Raw genomic sequence first — 18,797 nt, 5'->3', positions numbered from 1 at the left:
CTTCCTCCTTGCCCACTTCACTCATTTACACTAGAGTCTGCAAATGCTGAGGAAATCTTTCATTTTGTTAGAAAGAAAAAAAAAGAGGCCCAGAACTGTTCAGTCGTTTACCCAAAGCCAGGATTAACAGCTGAATGTCGGCCAGGCACGGTGGCTCATGCCTATAATCCCAACACTTTGGGAGGCCGAAGGTGGTGGATCACCTGAGGTTAGGAGTTCAAGACTAGCCTGACCAACATGGTGAAACTGTTGCTACTAAAAATACAAAAATGAGCTGGGCATAGTGGTGGGCGCCTGTAACCCCAGCTACTCAGGAGGCTGAGGCAGGAGAATCGCTTGAACCCAGGAGACAGAGGTTGCAGTGAGCCGAGATCACGCCATTGCACTCCAGACTGGGCTACAGAGCGAGATTCTGTTTCAAAACAAAAACAAAAAAACGGCTGAATGTCTACTAAACCCTGACTTCCCACCAGTGCCCCAGCATCACAATGCCCCACCTTTAGGAGAATGCAACACCCTACATCTATCTGCCGGGACGTCACCAGGACTTCAAGAGAAAAGCTAAGGTCCTCTCCCACTTCTATAGCTTTCAGAGTCAGAAAGACCTAAGGATCCAGACCCTTTCAAGAGCTCAGAGCTATATGAGAGACCTGTCATTTAGTGTCTGTTCAAAACAATAAGAGCACCCTGATTATGCTGGGCCCCTACAAAGATGACGAGACCTTCTCTTCCTGGACTGCCCACTCAGTTTACATAGACAAGGATGTCCTCTGCCCCCTCCCTACCTCTCCAAATCAGGCCAGAAATTCCGCCTTCTATTTTCCTTCTGGCTGAGAGATACCAACAGTTACAGTTTTTTTGGGCCTCCATTCAGTGCCAGGCAATGCACTGATAAGCTCTTTGCTGCATTATCACTAATCTTATCAACCAGGCATGATTTTCTCTTTATAGATGAGGTCAACTCATGCTCATTAAAATCAAGTGATTTGGCTCTAGGACTGCCTGACTCCTTGTTGCTACATGTCACCACCTACCTAAGCTACTCTTTCTCATTTTCTGTTGAGTTCTGTTATTATGTAACCACATTTTTAAGGATGTTGATTTTTAGTTGATATTTAGTGATTAAAATCACCATGGAACAGGCAGAAATTTCCCCTAAATGATCCAGATGAATTCCTGAAACCCAGCAAAGAAGGAGGGAAGTAACTTTTTTTTTTTTTTTGAGACGGAGTCTCGCTCTGTCGCCCAGGCTGGAGTGCAATGGCGCGATCTCAGCTCACTGCAACCTCCACCTCCTGGGTTCAAGTGATTCTCCTGCCTCAGCCTCCCAAGTAGCTGGGATTATAGGTGCCCGCCACCATGCCCGGCTAATTTTTATATTTTTAGTAGAGATGGGGTTTCACCATGTTAGCCAGGCTGGTCTTGAACTCCTGACCTCGTGATCTGCCCACTCTGGCCTCCCATAGTGCTGGGATTACAAGCATGAGCAACCGCGCCCGGCCGGAAAGTAACTTTTTAGAGTTCCCAGTGGCCAGAAAAGGAGGAACAGAAGCTTGGCTGCTGTGTTTCCTCTCAAAATCCCGAAGAACACTGTTTGTCACCGCTTATGCTCCGGTGTCATGCACTGCTTCAGATGAACATGCAGAGCCTTTCCAAAACTGCTTACGCTACCTGAGACTTCTTTAAGAGATGGGGTTTCACTCTGTTGCCTAGGCCAAAGTACAGTGGTAAAATCGTAACTCCCTGCAGCCTCAAACTTCTGGGCTCAAGTGATCCTCCTGCCTCAGCCTCCTGAGTAGCTGGGAATACAGGTGTTAGCCACCAGGCCTCGCTAATTTTTTTTAATTATTTTTATTTATTTATTTATTTTTGAGGTAGAGTTTCACTCTTGTTGCCCAGGTTGGAATGCAATGGCACAATCTCGGCTCACTGCAACCTCCGCCTCCCAGGTTCAAGTGATTCTCCTGCCTCAGCCTCCCAAGTAGCTGGTGCTACAGGCATGTGCCACCACGCCCGGCTAATTTTGTATTTTTAGTAGAGATGGGGTTTCACCATGTTGCCCAGGCTGGTCTCAAACTCCTGGCCTCAGGTGATCCACCCACCTCAGCCTCCCAAAGTGCTGGGATTACAAGGCTGAGCCACTGTACCCAGCCATTCATCCTTTCTCTTTTCATCACTCTCTCTTTTCACGGGTTTACCAAGGTTTATGAGAAAAAGAAGCTAATCAGCAAAACTGCTTATAGGACTCAATTATACTCAGGTTGGGTCTAGCAACACGAATACTAGATACGTGTACAAATTTCTTCTATACAGTTGTTCATAGGAACCCTGAGAAATCTGGGAAGATAATTTGCCACAGCACATAATAGTCACTATTGGAAGCTCCTCAAACATAAGCATTTCTGACTGTATGATACAGAAACAAACTTTTCAGCATACAAGCCATGATCTATATAAGCCAGGAGTCTGCCTGTCTTATTGATTAAAAGTCTAGTTTTTTCCAAAACATACAGTTTTCCCTCTCCATCCTTCCTACCCTCTTCCTTTCTTTTTCTGTATTTCTAAGGAAAAGGAAAGGAATTCTTCATGAGCCAACTCAAGGAAAAAGAACACACTTGTAGGACAGCCCATGAACTAGCTCTGTGATGCTTTTAAACAGAAGGCTTTTCCAGGACAGGGAGGCAGATGGCTTGGACTGACCCTGCAGGCAGCCTCTGAAAGTAAGAAGAGTATCCCCCCAAGCTGGGAAAAAGTTCTGCCTTCTCTCCCCATATGCTTTTCCTGTTACTTGACTTTTCACAGTCAGCAATCCATTTTCCAATCCTACCACATTCTGAATCAGCATCCCAGAATCACCCAAAACATGACTGACCGGGAGCCCTCCCAGGAAGCACAAAGGGGACGCTCCATGAACTTCCCCTTGAACTTGATTCAAACTCAAACTCTCAGTTCAACTTGTGCTTGGTAAGCCAAGGAACAAGAAGAGGTGGGAGAGAACTGGGTACAGACCGGGATCCTGGGAAAGTCCCCACTGCCATCTCGGTTTTCCCCAACCCCACCAAGGCCACAGCCTGGGAAGAGGCACTTTTACTACCCCCAGAAAACAAAAGAAACCAAACTTACGGTGATCTTGCTGGCTTGGTTCAGGGCTTCAACCCAGTCCTTCATATCTTTCTGGTCATTGGCTTGAAGGAAATATCTCTGAGACAGGGCATTGATAACTACAAAAGCCACAGAAAAGAAGGGAAGATATTCCCGAGTCAGAATACAAGCAACACAACAAGTCTCCACAAAGCTAAGGTGTTTGAGGGAGAAAGATGAGTGAACTCCACAAAGCAGAACAAGAAATCTCCCATGATGCTAAGTCATTTCCTTGGGAATTTAGGAAGCCTCAGGCCACACCTGCTCACTCTCTTTCCCACCTTTAAAAACATCCCATTGGCCACAGGAACAACACCTGACCGTGTTAACAGCAGCCTCAGTGCGTTGTTCTGCAGTGATGAGGCTGCTGGTCTGCCATCAACAAGACACAACTGTGAACCGCATTCTGGCGGTGCTAATACGTTTACTGTCATCATGGTATATACAGAATTTTGGACCCATGCTTGGTCTCCACTGGCACAAGTGGTCTGGACTGGGAGTCTTGTCTGTGGTTGGGAAATAGAACGAAGCTTTCCTGAGATCAAATCTGTGACCTCGGCCTCACTCTCAACCTGTTCTTTCCTCTGAGCATTCCATTAAGTCAACAATTTACTTCCAGGTTCATTATTATTACATATATATATTTTTAGATCTGATAACCACAAAACGTGACAGTCATTTCTGAGCTTAGCTATGAAATTTGCAAGAAATAGAAGAATGAGGGTACCAAAGAAGTTTGAACTAATCTGAAGTGGGGAGAGAGAATAGCTCAAGGGAATATTTTATTCTCTTAGCATAAGCTTGAACTGTAGGAGGTGAGTCTCATGGGGTAGATGCAGAATTCATCCCTTCATTCATTCATTTGACAAATATTTACTGAGCACCTACTATGCGCTAGGAACCATCTTTAAGTGTTGAGGATACCACAGTGACAAGGCAGAGGAAAATCCCTGCCTTTGTAAAACTTACATTCAGGACCACCCCAGATAGGCAATAGAAACTATTTGTTAGCATTTGCTCATAGCACTTAGCACAGTTCTGAGAACATAGTAGGAGCCAAGTAACTATCTGATGATGGATTCATTGAATTCACTGACTGCTTCCTGACTTGAGGCACCCGTGCACGGTGACTCTGCTTCCTACACCATCCCCCAACATGTCACTCTTTGGGTAACTGAGACCCTCAACAGAATTCTCCTTCCTTTGTCTTATCCCCTTCCTGGCACTGCCATCTGCCTCTCCTCTGAGTCCTCCATCATTTCTGAGCACACCATTTCTCAGCTATAAAATAAGGGTTTGCAGAAACTTCTAGTGGACATTTTGCACCTGCCTTGTGGCATCAAGAAAACTGAAATGCATATGGACAATTATTAAAAGAAATGATGATGGACATTGATACAGTTTGGATCTCTGTCCCCACCCAAATCCGTGTCCCCACCCAAATCTCATGTTAAATTATAACCCTCAATGTTGGAGGTGGGGCCAGGTGGGAGGTGATTGGATCATGATGGGTCGTGGGGACTGTTTCTCATGGTTTAACACCGTGCCCTGTGCTGTCGTGTCATAATAGTGAGTTCTTGTGAAATTTGGTTATTTAAATGTGCGTAGCACCTCCCCACTCTCTTTCTTGCTTCTCCTCTAGCCCTATAGAGCCTGCAGAACAGTGAGCCAATTAAACTTCTTTTGTTTTTTTTTTTTTTTGAGGTGGACTAGAGTGCAATGGTGCGAAATCAGCTCACTGCAACCTCCACCTCCCAGGTTCAAGAGATTCTCCTGCCTTAGTCTCCCGAGTAGCTGGAATTACAGGAACCCATCACCATGCCCAGCTAATTTTTTTGTATTTTTAGTAGAGATGGGGTTTCACCATATTGGCCAGGCTGGTCTCACTCCTGATCTCAGGGTGATCCGCCCGCCTCAGCCTCCCAACATACTGGGATTATAGGTGTGAGCCACCAGGCCTGGCCAAACCTCTTCTCTTTTTAAATTACTCAGTCTCAGGTATTTCTTTATAGCAGTTCAAGAACAGACTAATACAGATATGCTAATTATGCATTATGTACTCCATGAATATGTACAATTATTGTCAATTAAAAAAAAAACTAAAACCAAAAAAAGAAAGAAAACAGAAATGTTATTAGTCCCTGGACCTCTGTCCCTATGTTATTAACAACCTTTGCAGCAAGACCAGGGAAAGCAATATCACTTGACACCCAGGACCGTCACTGTGATTTAAGTCACTCATTGGCACAGGGTATAGTCACATGTGATCACAGGACTGTCTCCAAGCAAAAGAGGAAGTTGCCATATCAATATTAAACAAGTCCCTCCCCTGGCTCAGTACTTACCAAAGCAAAATGGAGTTTTTGGTTTCTGCTTTGGGGTAGCTATGCTCACCTAAATCAAATAAGAAATAAAAGAAACATGAATATGTTTCTTACAATGTTGAAAATTTCTTACTGTGAAATTTCTCATACATGTAGAGTACAATAAACATGTCTACATTTTTTAAAAATAATAATTAAATGAAAACTCTGTACTCATCATCCAGATTAAGAAACAGGCATTATCAGTCCTATTTCTTAGAAGCCCTGTGTGCCCCTCCCTGATAGAATCCCCACGCACCAGAGATAACCATTATCTTGAGGTCTGTTCATCTTTACAAACAGACTTTTGTTTATTATTTATTTATTTATTTAGAGGTAGCCTCTCACTCTGTCACCCAGGCTGGAGTACAGTGGTGCAATCATAGCTCACTGTAGCCTCCAACTCCTGGGCTCAAGTGATCCTCCAGCCTCCACCTCCTGGCTAATTTTTTTTTTAAACGCCCCTATGCCTCGCTAATTTTTTTAAAAAAGAAAAATATTTGCAGAAACGGGGTTTTGCTGTGTTGCCTAGGCTGGTCTCAAACTCCTGGGCTCAAGCAATCGTCCCGCCTCAGCCTCCCAAAGTGTTAGGATTACAGGCATGAGCCACTGCGCCCAGCTCCAAAAAGACTTTTAAAAGCCACTAAGTCCTGACGGAAACCTATCCTGGCCTCATTCACACTAGCAAGATTCCACTCCTCCCCTCCTCTTTCATCCGCCAACCCTCTCCCTAAATCATTCTCCAAGCTAAAGGCAATATTGCCACAAATGCATGGATTCCAATCAGAACGGTCAGAGAGACGAAGCAGCAGGCTGCACGCTGCACTCAGACACAAGGAACAATTGCCTTTGCATCTGCCCTGATGGCCTAACCATGAAAATAAGCACCTTCCAGGTGCCCAGAGAGGGGCTGATGGAATCGGAGAACATGCCTATACATCTCAGGGAAGGGCATGAAATAGAGGAGGTATTTCTACACCTCCTGTTGCTGCATTTCATCTTGCTCTGGCAATCCTACCCCTGGCACGTACACTCCTGAGTATCTGCATATGTGAACTCACATCATTCAGGCTCAAACAAAAGAAAAAAGAAAAGCAACTCACATTCCACCATATGCCCACAAAGATTAGGAACAATCCTTGATGGAGGCTGAGCCTCCCTGGAGCCAGCCTCCACCACTAGGCCTCTAAAGAGACAGTCACCTTCACATGGGTCCTAGGCCGGGGACTATTCACATGATGTCACAGTCCTCCCCTGGATACCATTCTCTCCATCCCTTTCCAGCCAAGGGTATTCTTCAATGTGTCCTCACCTAGGGGCTCCAGGAGTGGTTCCCACTTTATTTTATTTGCTTGTGAGTGTTTTTGGGTTTTCTTTCTTTGAGACAGGAGGCTGGAAGATCACTTGAGCTCAGAATGAGACCCTATCTCATTCTGTCACCCAGGCTGGAGTGCAGTGGCGCAATCACAGCTCACTGCAGCCTCGACTGCTCAGGCTCAAGTGATCCTTCCACCTCACCCTCCTAAGAAGCTAGACTACAGGTGTGTGCTACCACACCCAGCTAATTTTTCTATTTTTTTTAGAGATGGGGTCTCACTATGTTGTCAAGGCTGGTCTCAACCTCCTGGCCTCAAGTGATCCTCCTGCCTCAGCCTCACAAAGTTCTGGGATTATAGGCATGAACCACCACAACCAGCTGGCTCCTACTGTAATGGGCAGCGTTATCAGAAGCCAGGTGCTAAAGAAAAAGTCCTGAATTGAAATTAAAGTCTCTTCCTGGCTGACAGCAGTTAGGGTCTAACAATGACTGACTCACCAGTCTATCTAGGTTCTTACTCTTGGCTCTATGTTCTTGCTATACAGCTGCCCAGATTCCTTAACCAAAATTAATATTGCCCCAAATAAATGGGAACTGAGGTAGCATTTTATAAAAGATCAAAAGAAGATCAGGCAGTCAGAGACAGACAGTCTCAAATGACAGGTGTTGAAGCTGAATGACCTCCACTTCCTGTTCTATCAAATAAAGGATCATAATGTCATGTTTTCATAGGGTTAACAAAAGGGTTAAATATGATAGTGCAGGTAAGACAGCTATTCCTCCACAAAGAATCTGCTCAACCCAGGAGGGATTATTTATAGCTTTTGATACCTCATTTCCTTTGAAGTCTCACTCCACACATCAACACAGGCGGTGTCCCGCCTGGAACTACGGGCAAAACGCTGAGGGCCATGAGTTTCTCTGGGCTTGCAAAACTGTATGAAACCTGAAAGCCTGGCCTCCTACATACAAAGTGAAGATGCTATATCTAGTGTTAATAAATGCCTACGTAACATTCTATCAACCTCCCTGACAATTATTTAAATTCATACAAGATATTACATCAAGTAAACGTCATTAATTTTTCAATGAAACATTTAAAAATTTTTCATTTGAAAATAATTGGTACTGGGCCGGGCACAGTGGCTCACACCTGTAATCCCAGTAGTTTGGGAGGTCACAGCGGGTGGATCACTTGAGGTAAGGAGTTCGAGACCAGCCTGATCAACATGGTGAAACCCTGTCTCTACTAAAAATACAAAATTAGCTGGGTGTGGTGGCACATGCCTGTAATCCAGCTACTTGGGAGGCTGAGGCAGGAGAATCACTTGAACCTGGGAGACGGAGGTTGCAGTGAGCCGAGATCCCATTGCACTCCAGCCTGGATGACAGAGCGAGACTCTGTCTGAAAAAAAAAAAAAATACTTTAGATTTTCTTAGCTCACAAGAATCCTTTTGTGTGTGTGCAAGATGACTGCCCAGAAATTAGAGCCAGTTACAAACTGGATGAGTTACTCAGAGCCAAATCATTCCAAAAGTAAAATGATTAAAATCCTTTCAAATATTTTATATATATATTACGGCCAATTATATTTAATAAGGGATATGCATTTTGAGATGTGAGGTGGAAGCCACAGAGCCTAAAAAAGACCTAAAAAATGAAAATTTGAGCAAAAGTAAACCCACTTATCCCAAGTTCAGACACAGAGGATCCAAATTCCTTTGTGTGTGAACTCACAGGTAAGAGGACGTTGGTGGCTCCTTAACACAATAGCCCAGGCTCCTAGGCATCTTGCTTCCTGGATTTCTGACCCCCAGCCCCCCATTCAATCTAGACCATGGCGTAGGCTTCTGGCCCGCTTACACCTGAGTGTTGATCTGTCAGTAATTCATTTTCTTGCTTTGGCCCTCGGCATCCACATTCCCGCAGTCCTCTGGTCCGTAACTCCTGGTTGTTCTGCCCCTGATCTCAGAATAATCCTGACCACAGCAGAACTGTATTTGGCCACCCCAGCCCTCAGAACCCACCTATCTCATGTCTCCCCTTCTACTTCCAGCTTTATTTATTTATTTATTTATTTGAGAGAGAGTCTTGCTCTGTCGCTCAGGCACTGGAGTGCAATGGTGGGATCTTGGCTCACTACAATCTCTGCCCCTCCTCCGGCTTCAAGTGATGCCTCAGCCTCCCAAGTAGCTGGGACTACAGGCACCCACCACCACACCTGGCTAATTATTTGTATTTTTAGTAGAGATGGGGTTTTGCCTTGTTGGCCAGGCTGGTCTGGAACTCCTGACCTTAGGTAATCCACCCACCTCAGTCTCCCAAAGTGCTGGGATTATAGGCATGAGCCACCATGCCTGGCTTTTTTTTTTTTTTTTTTTTTTTAAGAGATGGGGTCTCACTCTGTCTCCAGGCTGGAGTGCGGAGGTGCAATCATGGCTTATTCAGCCTCAAACTTCTGGGCTCCAGCAATCCTCTCAACTCAGCCTCCCAAGTAGCTGGGACTATAGGCACTCGCTAATTTTTATTTTTTAATTTTTTTTTGTAGAGACTGGGTCTCACTATGTTACCGAAACTGGTCTTGAACTCCTGGCCTCCCAGAGTGCTGGGATTACAGGCATGAGCCACTGTGCCCAGTCTACTTCCAGCTTTAGAAGGACATTGAAAAGCTGGGTACTCCAAGCCCCTTTCTGGCTTATTAGGAGAATTGCCTTTTCTCTGAAAAACTCCTATTTGTCACTGACTAGAGAGAGCACCACAGGTGGACAGTTTTCACTGCTTGGATAACAAATGCTCATTTTGACTACAACCGATTCGTCAGCCTGTGCTGTGAGAATGTTACCCATGGGTTTATTATGGGAACTGGAGCCTTCAAAGAGACAGTCTGGCTTCGTGTTTGTTTGTTTTCCTCTGTTTATCCAGTTTTGGTTAGGAGGCATGTGAGAGTGCACGCATGAGTGCATGCGTGTGCAACCATCATTGGCCTCATGCCTAATGGCTTACCAACTCATTGCTGAATTAACAGCATCAGTTCTAGTTCTGCCCTGATTGGCTCATTGCAAGGGTAAGACCGTCAATGTCTCTGATCAGCTTCACAATAGGTGAAGCCAGAGTAAAAACACTATTCCTCTTTGCCACAGAGTGGCAAAAGAGGACAATGAAATGATTTCTACCTGTTGTTGAGTCCCACGGAAAGAAAGGCCAAGGTGGGGCCGGCCACAGTGGCTCCCACCTGTAATCCCAGCACTTTGGGAGGCCGAGGCAGGCAGATCACCTGAGGTCAGGAGTTTAAGACCAGCCTGGTCAACATGGTGAAACCCCATCTCTACTAAAAATACAAAAATTAGCTGGGCATGGTGGCACAAACCTGTAATCCCAGCTACTTGGGAGGTTGAGGCAGGACAATCACTTGAACCCAAGAGGCAGAGGTTGCAGTGAGGCAAGACTGCACCATTGCACTCCAGCCTGGGCGAGAGAGTGAGACTTTGTCTCAAATAAAAAAAAAAAAGAAAGGAAGGCAAGGAGGAAATCTAACTTATCATGGAGACGTGGTGGCTTTGCCTCCTCTCATGAAGAGGTGTGGCTGCAGGCGGGTGAGGTCACCCGACCGTCTGACTCCAGTGAGGCCACCAAGGTGCAGCCATCCACACAGTCGAGGTGGCCACAGCTGAGGCTCTGCACAGCAGTGGTTGCCTGGTGGGTCCTGTGAACACCCCAGCAGCGAGCAGAGGTCAGGGATGTGAGCAAAGAGTGGGCACAGGTCCCCCATAGAGTGACGCAGACAGGGCTGCTCCACAGCTCAACAGACTCTCAGGAACTTGTGCTTATCAGATCAAACACAGACCACAGGAGCTGCAAGCTCGTCAGCGGCCAGGCACGGCTAGGGCCAGCCCCACCCTGTCTGCCCATGGCCGGAAGAGGAGCTGGGGCCCCTCTGGCAGAAGCAGTGGCAGCAAAACAAGGTCTCCTACTCTGCTGCAGCCTCTGCCCTGGTATCTGGGGATGACCTTGCCCCACGAGGTGGCATCAGGAGCAGGGGAATAGCAGCCACCTACACGGGATAGGGGTCTCTGGACCAGCTTCAGGAGGTTAATGGGCTCCCTGAAATTACAGGCAAAAGCAGGGTGTATCCATACACTTATGCATTTACCTGGAGAAGGCATCCATGAATTTCATCAGCCTTGAAAAAGGATCCATGATCCCCCACAAGTTCTTTCTGAGAGGTGGCTGAAAGCAAGGCCCTGACAACTGGGACACAGCTGGGGGTGGGACAGTGGGGTTGGCTGTGCAGCTGGTGAGGTGGAGGCAGAGGTCAAAGGGCAGCTTTAATTATTTTCTAGTTTGCTAAGAACTGTTTCTGTTGCCGTCGATGCTCTGGATGACATCCAATCATCACTTTCATCTCTGTCTCTCCAAAGGACCAGGGCCAGACGCCCTTCCTCATCTTCCTAACACCAGCCCTCAGCAGACAGCAGAGAAGCACACACCCTGAACAGACAGCCCACACGCTGCCCTCTGGCCAGGCCACCTGACACGGTGGCAAGTGCTTTCCTCCAGGATGGAATACCTAAGGGTTAACAAGTAATGACCTGGAATGCAGAACTGGAGAGTCCAGCGCCTCCATGGCTAAATGTCATCCTGGGAAAACCCCCTGCTTTCTGGCAGGGAGTCAGGCAGGAGTTAAAGGCTCTGAGCTCTGTGTAACCCGACCCAGTGGCAGCTGTGGGTTTTGCAAAATGCCCACCCAGCCCTGCCTTTCTCGGGAAGGGACTAAACAGCAGGTCACCCTTTCTAAATGAGGCAGCCTCCAAGGCTGACAACTCTAAAACCCTCATCTGAGCTGCATTTATAAATCATGATTCAGCAGGAGACTGAATTCATTCTTCCCCAACCAAAAAAAAAAAAAAAAAGTCTTCCCAGACCCTCTCACACAGGAGAGGGTTTCAGTTTTCCTTTATTACTGCGAGGTTCTCTGCTCCTCTGCTCTCAATTGTCCATCTTCGACCCTCCTGGAGAAATGACCTCAGGAGCTCTCAGCAAGACAAGGACAAGCCAGGGAGGGCGGGCAGGCCTGGGCCTCTGGCTGCTCTGGCCTGGGGAGACAGCCACATTTCTCACCACAAGGCATGCACAAATTGCGGGCAGCTGTGCTAGCAAGGCTGGACTTGAAAAGGCCCTTCCCCCTTCCCTGAGGTCATTCTCTCCCTCTTTAATCCACCCTGACGCTGCCCTGCATCTTGTGCCTTTGTACCGAGCTGTGTCTGCCTGACTCTGCCTGCACACCACAGGCACAGGGGCCGGCTGCCTCCAGCCAAGGGCGTCCTCTCCTCCAGAGTCCCCCAGTCCCCTTCAGGTTCATCTCCTGACCCGCCAGGGTGCAAGGCTCCCAAAGCTTGTTACAAGATGGAGCTAGTAGACCCTTGGCTCAGGGGCTCCCAGGCCGCAAGCCCCTGAGGATGAAAAGGGATGCACAGGGCAGAAGAGGCTCCCAAGAGGCCTGCAGTTCGGGTGTGTGGGGAGCATAGGACTTCCGAAACCTCAGTGCTGGCGGGATGCCACCTGGCTCTCCTCACTGTACAAAGAGTTCCTCTTTCTGGGGAGGCTCTAAATCTCCCGGCCTTTTTATCACTGCTGCATCACAGGTCAGCAGTGGCGCCTGCTCCAGGGAGGGGCCACTAATAGAAGCTGAATTCAGCAGTTACATGTGGGCACCGTTAACCAGTCCCCACCCCAGCTCTCAGCACAAGAGACGGCCTGCTCCAGCTCCTTCTGTACAAACTGGACTGGGGGTGGCCTGGCAGCCACCTGCCCCAACCCCCAGCAGTTATCTGGCTGCTGAATGTCTTCCTGGCAATCTGAGTAGCTTCTCAGGGCCTTCTTAGCCTTCCCTCCACAGTAATCCTGTCCAGGTGAATGGCAAAATTCCAGTGAAGCCCCAACACTTTCTGTTTGACTGTACCCTTTGAGAGAATCCTTCACAGTTGCTGGATTTTTGGTAATTGTTTTCGTGTTCTCTTTCGTCCCAATTACAAAAAAGGTCATGGGTCATGTTCCACCCCTACCCCAGTTCCTCCACCATGTAACACCTCCTACGCAGGAGCTGAGAGCATTATGGATTGATGTCTTCAAGCAGTAAGAGGCTGTAGGTCCACTCTCCAACAACTTGCTAACTACATACCTCTACAGCCACCCATCAGCAGCTAAGCTTCCATAGGGAGTGCGTGGGGTCAGAGGAGCATTTCAACACCATGCAACATCCCAAAATACTAATGCCCAAAGGACTGGACACTTTCCCTTGCTTGGAAACCAGATCCACTTACAGAGTATGAATTCCCAGAGTTCCAGGTCAACATTACCTTCGAGATGTAGGTCAGCTGCAAAGCTCCAACAGCTCCTGCCCCCATTGCCAGATTCTGAAAGACACATAATTTTCATTTTAAGAAGGCTGTGGAAACAGCACCAACAGACAGAAGACCAAGATTCTAGCTCTGTTTATGCCACTTCCCTGGCAACACTGAGCAAGGTACTCAACCATTCTTTAACTTGCATTCCTCACCTGTGAAACAGTGATGATAATTCCTGGATAATGATTCAGGATTCCTGATGGAAACCTGTGACATTAACATTACCCTCAAGCCTTATCTATTATAAAGAAATACTCTAGTACAGTGGTAAAAGTGTGTGCTCAGGTTGGGCATAGTGGTTCATGCCTGTAATCCCAGCACTTTGGAAGGCCAAGGTGGGAAGATCACTTGAGGCCAGGAGTTTGAGACCAGTCTGGATAACATATCAAGACCCCATCTCTACAAAAATTTTAAAAATTAGCTGGGTGTGGTGGCTCACACTTGTAGTCCCAGCTCCATGGAAGGCTGCGTTGGGAGGACTGCTGGAGCCCAGGAGATGGAGGCTGCAGTAAGCCATGTTCATGCCACTGCACAACACAGCACACCCTATCTCTAAAAAAAAAAAGAAAAAAAAAAAAGCATAAGCTCCACTGTGAACAAGTTCCTTAACCACCAAGCCTCAGCTTTTCCTTCTGTGAAACAGGGATAATAGCACCTACTTCATAAGAAAGCTGTAAAAATGAGTTAATACATTTAAGAAGGCCAGGCACAGTGGCTCACATCTGTAATCCCAGCACTCTGGGAGGCTGAGGTGGGACTATCACCTCAAGTAAGGAGTTTGAGACCAGCCTGGACAACATGGCAAAACTCCATTCCTGCTAAAGATATAAAGCTGGGCTTGGTGGCTCGCACTTGTAGTCCCACCTACTGGGGAAGCTGAGGCAGGAGAATTACTTGAACCTAGGAGGTGGAGGTTGCAGTGAGCCGAGATCTCATCACTGCACTCCAGCCTGGATGAAAGAGTGAGACTCCATCCCCCAAAAATAAAAAAATAAATAAATACATTTAAGAGCACTTGGAATTGTCCCTGTATGTAGAAGGCTCTCAGCAAGTGAGAGCTGTTATAGTTTTTGCGTGTGCCCTGAGATCTCACTGACTCTGTCCTGTTTTATGCCAGTTCAACTTTTTTTTATAATACATAGGATACAAACTCATGCAATATAGAAATAAAAAATATATATATATATCTGTTCAGCCCACCTGATAGGGCTATTATGAGTAGCAAAGGAAAGGTGTCTGTACAGTATAAAACATGAAGTGAATGCACTATCATGACAGCAGGAGACTCACGGGCACCAGGTCTGACAATATGCTCTATCCTGGCACACCATCTTTGGCTTTCTATTGTCCCCATTGGCAGGGATGAAGCAGCGAAAACCCAGGGCAGTTCCATGCCAGAGTCACAATCAAGGTCAGAAATCACAGCTCTGGGGCTTCAAATGCAGACCATTCCCCCATGAATCTGAGACTCCGTGCATAGCTCCTGCTGACCTCTTAAATTGTTGCCAAGAAAAATCTCTGAAGTCTCCATTACCTGGGGTCCTCTCAAAGCAATAAAAGAAGGTGAATCTTGGATAAAGGGAATTTAGTAAATTTACCTAAGAATTATCAGTTAAATGACCTATCTGGAGACAGCCTTAAGAAGTGTCTCAGGTGGACCAGGCATGGTGGCTCACACCTATAATCTCAGCACTTTGGGAGGCTGGGGCGGGAGGACTGCTTGAGACCAGGAGTTTGAGACCACCCTGGCCAACATAGTGAAACCCTGTCTCTATTAAAACACTACATATTTTTTTCTTCTTCTTCTTTTCTGTAAATGTCTCTTTAGGTGGTAGGTAAGAGTCCTTCTAACCCCAGCTATCTAAATTGACATATGTCGTTTGAAGCAAATTCAAGCAAGAAAATGGACGGGGATAATACCACAAAAAAAGTGTTCTCAGAACCCGAGAATCTTAGAGCGGGGGACCTAGAAAAGACTAAAAGACTCTGCACTCCATGTTCTTCCCTTCGCCAATGAGGCAGTAGGCTAAGAGCTGCCTCTCACAGCCAGATTGCCATCTCAACTGTGGACAGTCTGATTTACACTTCTATTTACACATTTTTTTCAACAACATAGCGACTGCTTTTCGTTTTGTTTTTGTTTTTGTTTTTTCAGGAAACCTCTATTGGGTAGGGAGAGAGAGGCCTTGTAGCCCTTAAATCAGAGTCCATATAGGAGCCCCAGCTCCCAAAAGGCAATGAGAACCGCTCTGGGCAAAGACACCACACTGCCCAACGTCAGACTTACAGAGGGAGACCAATGGGCTCCAGGGACACAGGGAACCGCAGGACTCTGCTGGGGACTAAGGGTCCACCACCCTGACCCCATTTTGCAGTTTAGAAAGTGGCTTGTGAGTGAGGGGATTTGTCCAAGGTCACCTAATTGGTGGCAAAGCCTAAACCAAAGCTGACTTTCAGTGCAGTGCCCTGGAAGTGGCATGGGGTAATTTTAAAAGCTTGAGCTGTTGGAATTCTAACTGTGATATTAACGCTCTGTAACCATAGGCAAGTCTCTTTATCTATAAAACGGAGATGCTAAACCCTGTTTCATAGGGTGGTGGGGAGAATTCCATGGAAAGACACCAGAGGGCCCACCCCTTCCTATTGGAGTCCCAATCCCCCTCCCACAGCGCTAATTACAAGATGCAAATGCCAAGTCTCAGGGCCGCTGTTGCACAACACACCCTCCTCACCCCAAACCACAGCCCAGCGGCCTCAGGAGTCCTAGCCTGAATTATGAGTGATGAAGTGGGATTTGGGGAACCATTCAGACGCTAACCCACATGGAACGACAACTATGAGCTGATCAGGTTTCAACTACTTCATCTCCTCTGTCCCTCGGAGGCTGCTCCACCCTCTGTCCCGGCCTCCCTGGCAGCTCTCCCTATTCGGAGAGAAAGAGGCCGCAGCAGCTGCTCTCCAGGCCCAGGGACCCCAGGGGGAAGGGCAGGGGTCCTCACCCCTTCACCCACACCCCACCCACAGTCTGCTCCTGGGCTCAACTGTACGTCCTCTACACCAGGAGAAGCCAGGAAAATCTGACGCATGTCTGATGCTGCCTCCCTCCCACCTTCCTCCCCATCCAGGGGAAATGGGAGACATGGGAGAAAACAGCCCCAGGATCCTTGAGGCTTGATCCAAAGTGACACTCAGTGTCCACTCCAGTGACTGGACATAGATGAACGGTGACAGCTGACTGCCAGGGTGACACATCAGCAGCCCCAGGAAGGTGCTTTCTGATCAAGGAAGACAGAGCGGGGATGCCACAGCTGAGGGCCTGGGCTGCCAGGTGTCAGGGCAGGAAGGCCAAGAAACAGCACCTAGGGAAGGGCAGGGGATCAGAGCTGGGGAGGGGAGTCCACTCAAGCTGTCCCCTGTCTTCCCTGGCCATAGTTCAGACTCCTCTAGGAAAAGGACAAACTCAAGACTCGCCTCCCCAAAGCCTGAACTGACTCCAGCCTGCCCTGACCTCCCCTCTCTCTGGATTTAGGCACACAAATCCTTCTCCAACTTTGGTTCACACCAGAATCTCCTGGAGAGCTTGTTTTCAACACCCCAAGAATGGCCAGGTGCAATGGTGCACACCTGTAATCCCAACACTTGGGGAGGCTGAGGTGGGAGGATCACTTGAGGCTAAGGGTTCGAGACCAGCCTGGGCAACATAGCAAGACTCTGTCTCTACAAAAAGTAAAATAAAGAAATTAGCCAGCTGCGGTGAGCAATGATCGTGTCACTGCACTCCAGCCTGAGTAACACAGTAAGGCCCTGACTCTATTTATTAAAAAGAAAACAGAGATTAAAAAAAACAAAACAAAACCCATGCTCAAGCTTCTCCCACAGAACACTGAATGAGAATTAAATGGAATGTGGTCAGAACGTGGACATTTTAAAAATGCTCCCACGTGATCCCTAAACAGGCCCAAGTTTAAGAACAGCCGGTCAACAGGACAAAATCTAGCCGTGGACTCTGTATTTGGAGTATGCTTTTCTGAGAGTTTAGGTCTCTTCCTACTGGACGGAAGCACACGAAGGTCATGCTTTACAGAGGGAATTCCTTAATTTTTAAATGAAAAAAATATTTGCATGGTGGTGAAGTTCCCAACCAGTCCATACAAGCCCACCGAGTTCATCAAGTATTGGAAGACCAATGCAGCTCTGCCCACCACTGGCAAACAGCATTTCCTTGTGACGTCTCCCAGGTTCCAACTTGGGGGTCACTTCAATTTGCAGTTCCCACGACCTAGGCAAGGCCTCTGTGGGACAGGAATCAGGATCAGGTAGAAGAGGCAGGAAAGGACTGAACCCCAATGAAAAGGGGGTCAAAAATGTAGGGGCAGAGTTGAAGAATGGGTCATAGGGAGAAGGACGGAAGCATCGAGATGAAGGCATCTGACCAGATACAAAGTGGAGCCAGTGGGTGGTGGGAATGAAGTTCTGGAGGACTGCTTATGTGAATCACCTCAGGAGATACCTTTTATTTATTTATTTATTTTGAGATGACTCCGTTGCCCAGGTTGGATATGCAGTGGCATGATCTCGGCTCACTGCAACCTCCACCTCCCAGGTTCAAGCAATTCTTGTGCCTCAGTCTCCCAAGTAGGTGGGATTGCAGGCATGCACCAAACACACCCGGCTAATTTATGTATTTTTAGTAGAGATGGGGTTTCACCATACTGGCCAGGCTGATCTCGAACTCCTGACATCAGGTGATCCACCCGCCTTGGCCTCCCAAAGTACTGGAATTACAGGCATGAGTCACCATGTCTCCTGGCTACCTTGTGAGATTTCTAAACAAACTAAGACACATGCTTCATTCTCAGGGTTTGAACTGGTCTGGGATAGGGCCCAGACACCTGCCTGTTTCCAGAGCTCCCAAGGGATTCCATGTGCCTCCAGGTTGGAGGTCATGGCTGCAGGCACCAGCTGGTCCTGCTAACTCTGCCCTAGAGACACAGCAGCTGGTAAGAGAACAGGCCACGCCAGCCAGTAGCCCACGAGTCACCCTGGCTGCTGCACCAGCAGCCAACAGAGAGGAGGGAGGAAAGGTAGGAGAGAGAGAGGAAGAGGGAATGGAGATTCCCATGCCGTGCCGTGCCGTGCTGTGCCGTGTCTGGCTGGCAGCGATCCCACATGAGGATGTCTACAAGTCAGGAGTGGTCTGTACACTTGTTGGACTTCTAAATTTTGTGGAACCACATAGGGCACAGGGCAGGTTCCTGTTAAAAGACAGGAACCTGGTTTTAGGCTGGACGCAGTGGCTCACGCCTGTAATCCCAGCACTTTGGGAGGCTGAGGCGGGGGGATCACCCGAAGTTAGGAATTCGAGACGAGCGTGGCTAACACGGTGAAACCCCGTCTCTATTAAAAGTATAAAAAATTGGCCGGGCGCGGTGGCTCAAGCCTGTAATCCCAGCACTTTGGGAGGCCGAGATGGGTGGATCACGAGGTCAGGAGATCGAGACCATCCTGGCTAACACGGTGAAACCCCGTCTCTACTAAAAATACAAAAATTAGCTGGGTGTGGTGGCACA

The 18,797-nt window shown here is 47.6% G+C and overlaps 1 protein-coding gene across 5 annotated transcripts in view; it reads right to left on the bottom strand.

Moving 5' to 3' along the window:
* The window catches only part of PLEKHA2 (pleckstrin homology domain containing A2), a 95,230-nt gene that overhangs the window by 25,506 nt on the left and 50,927 nt on the right, over window positions 1–18,797 (bottom strand). For all 5 annotated transcript variants that reach the window (XM_017847676.1, XM_017847675.1, XM_017847674.1 and 2 more), the window contains 3 exons: window positions 13,180–13,236; window positions 5,487–5,535; window positions 3,124–3,221 (listed from right to left, as the gene is read on the bottom strand). In XM_017847676.1, coding sequence (XP_017703165.1) covers window positions 3,124–3,221; window positions 5,487–5,535; window positions 13,180–13,236 — 204 coding nt within the window. The remainder of the gene's footprint in view (window positions 1–3,123; window positions 3,222–5,486; window positions 5,536–13,179; window positions 13,237–18,797) is intronic.

Source organism: Rhinopithecus bieti, unplaced genomic scaffold (genome assembly GCF_001698545.2).
Source record: "Rhinopithecus bieti isolate Rb0 unplaced genomic scaffold, ASM169854v2 scaffold_29855, whole genome shotgun sequence".
NCBI lineage: Eukaryota > Metazoa > Chordata > Mammalia > Primates > Cercopithecidae > Rhinopithecus > Rhinopithecus bieti.
This window is presented reverse-complemented; position numbering and strand designations above follow the sequence as displayed.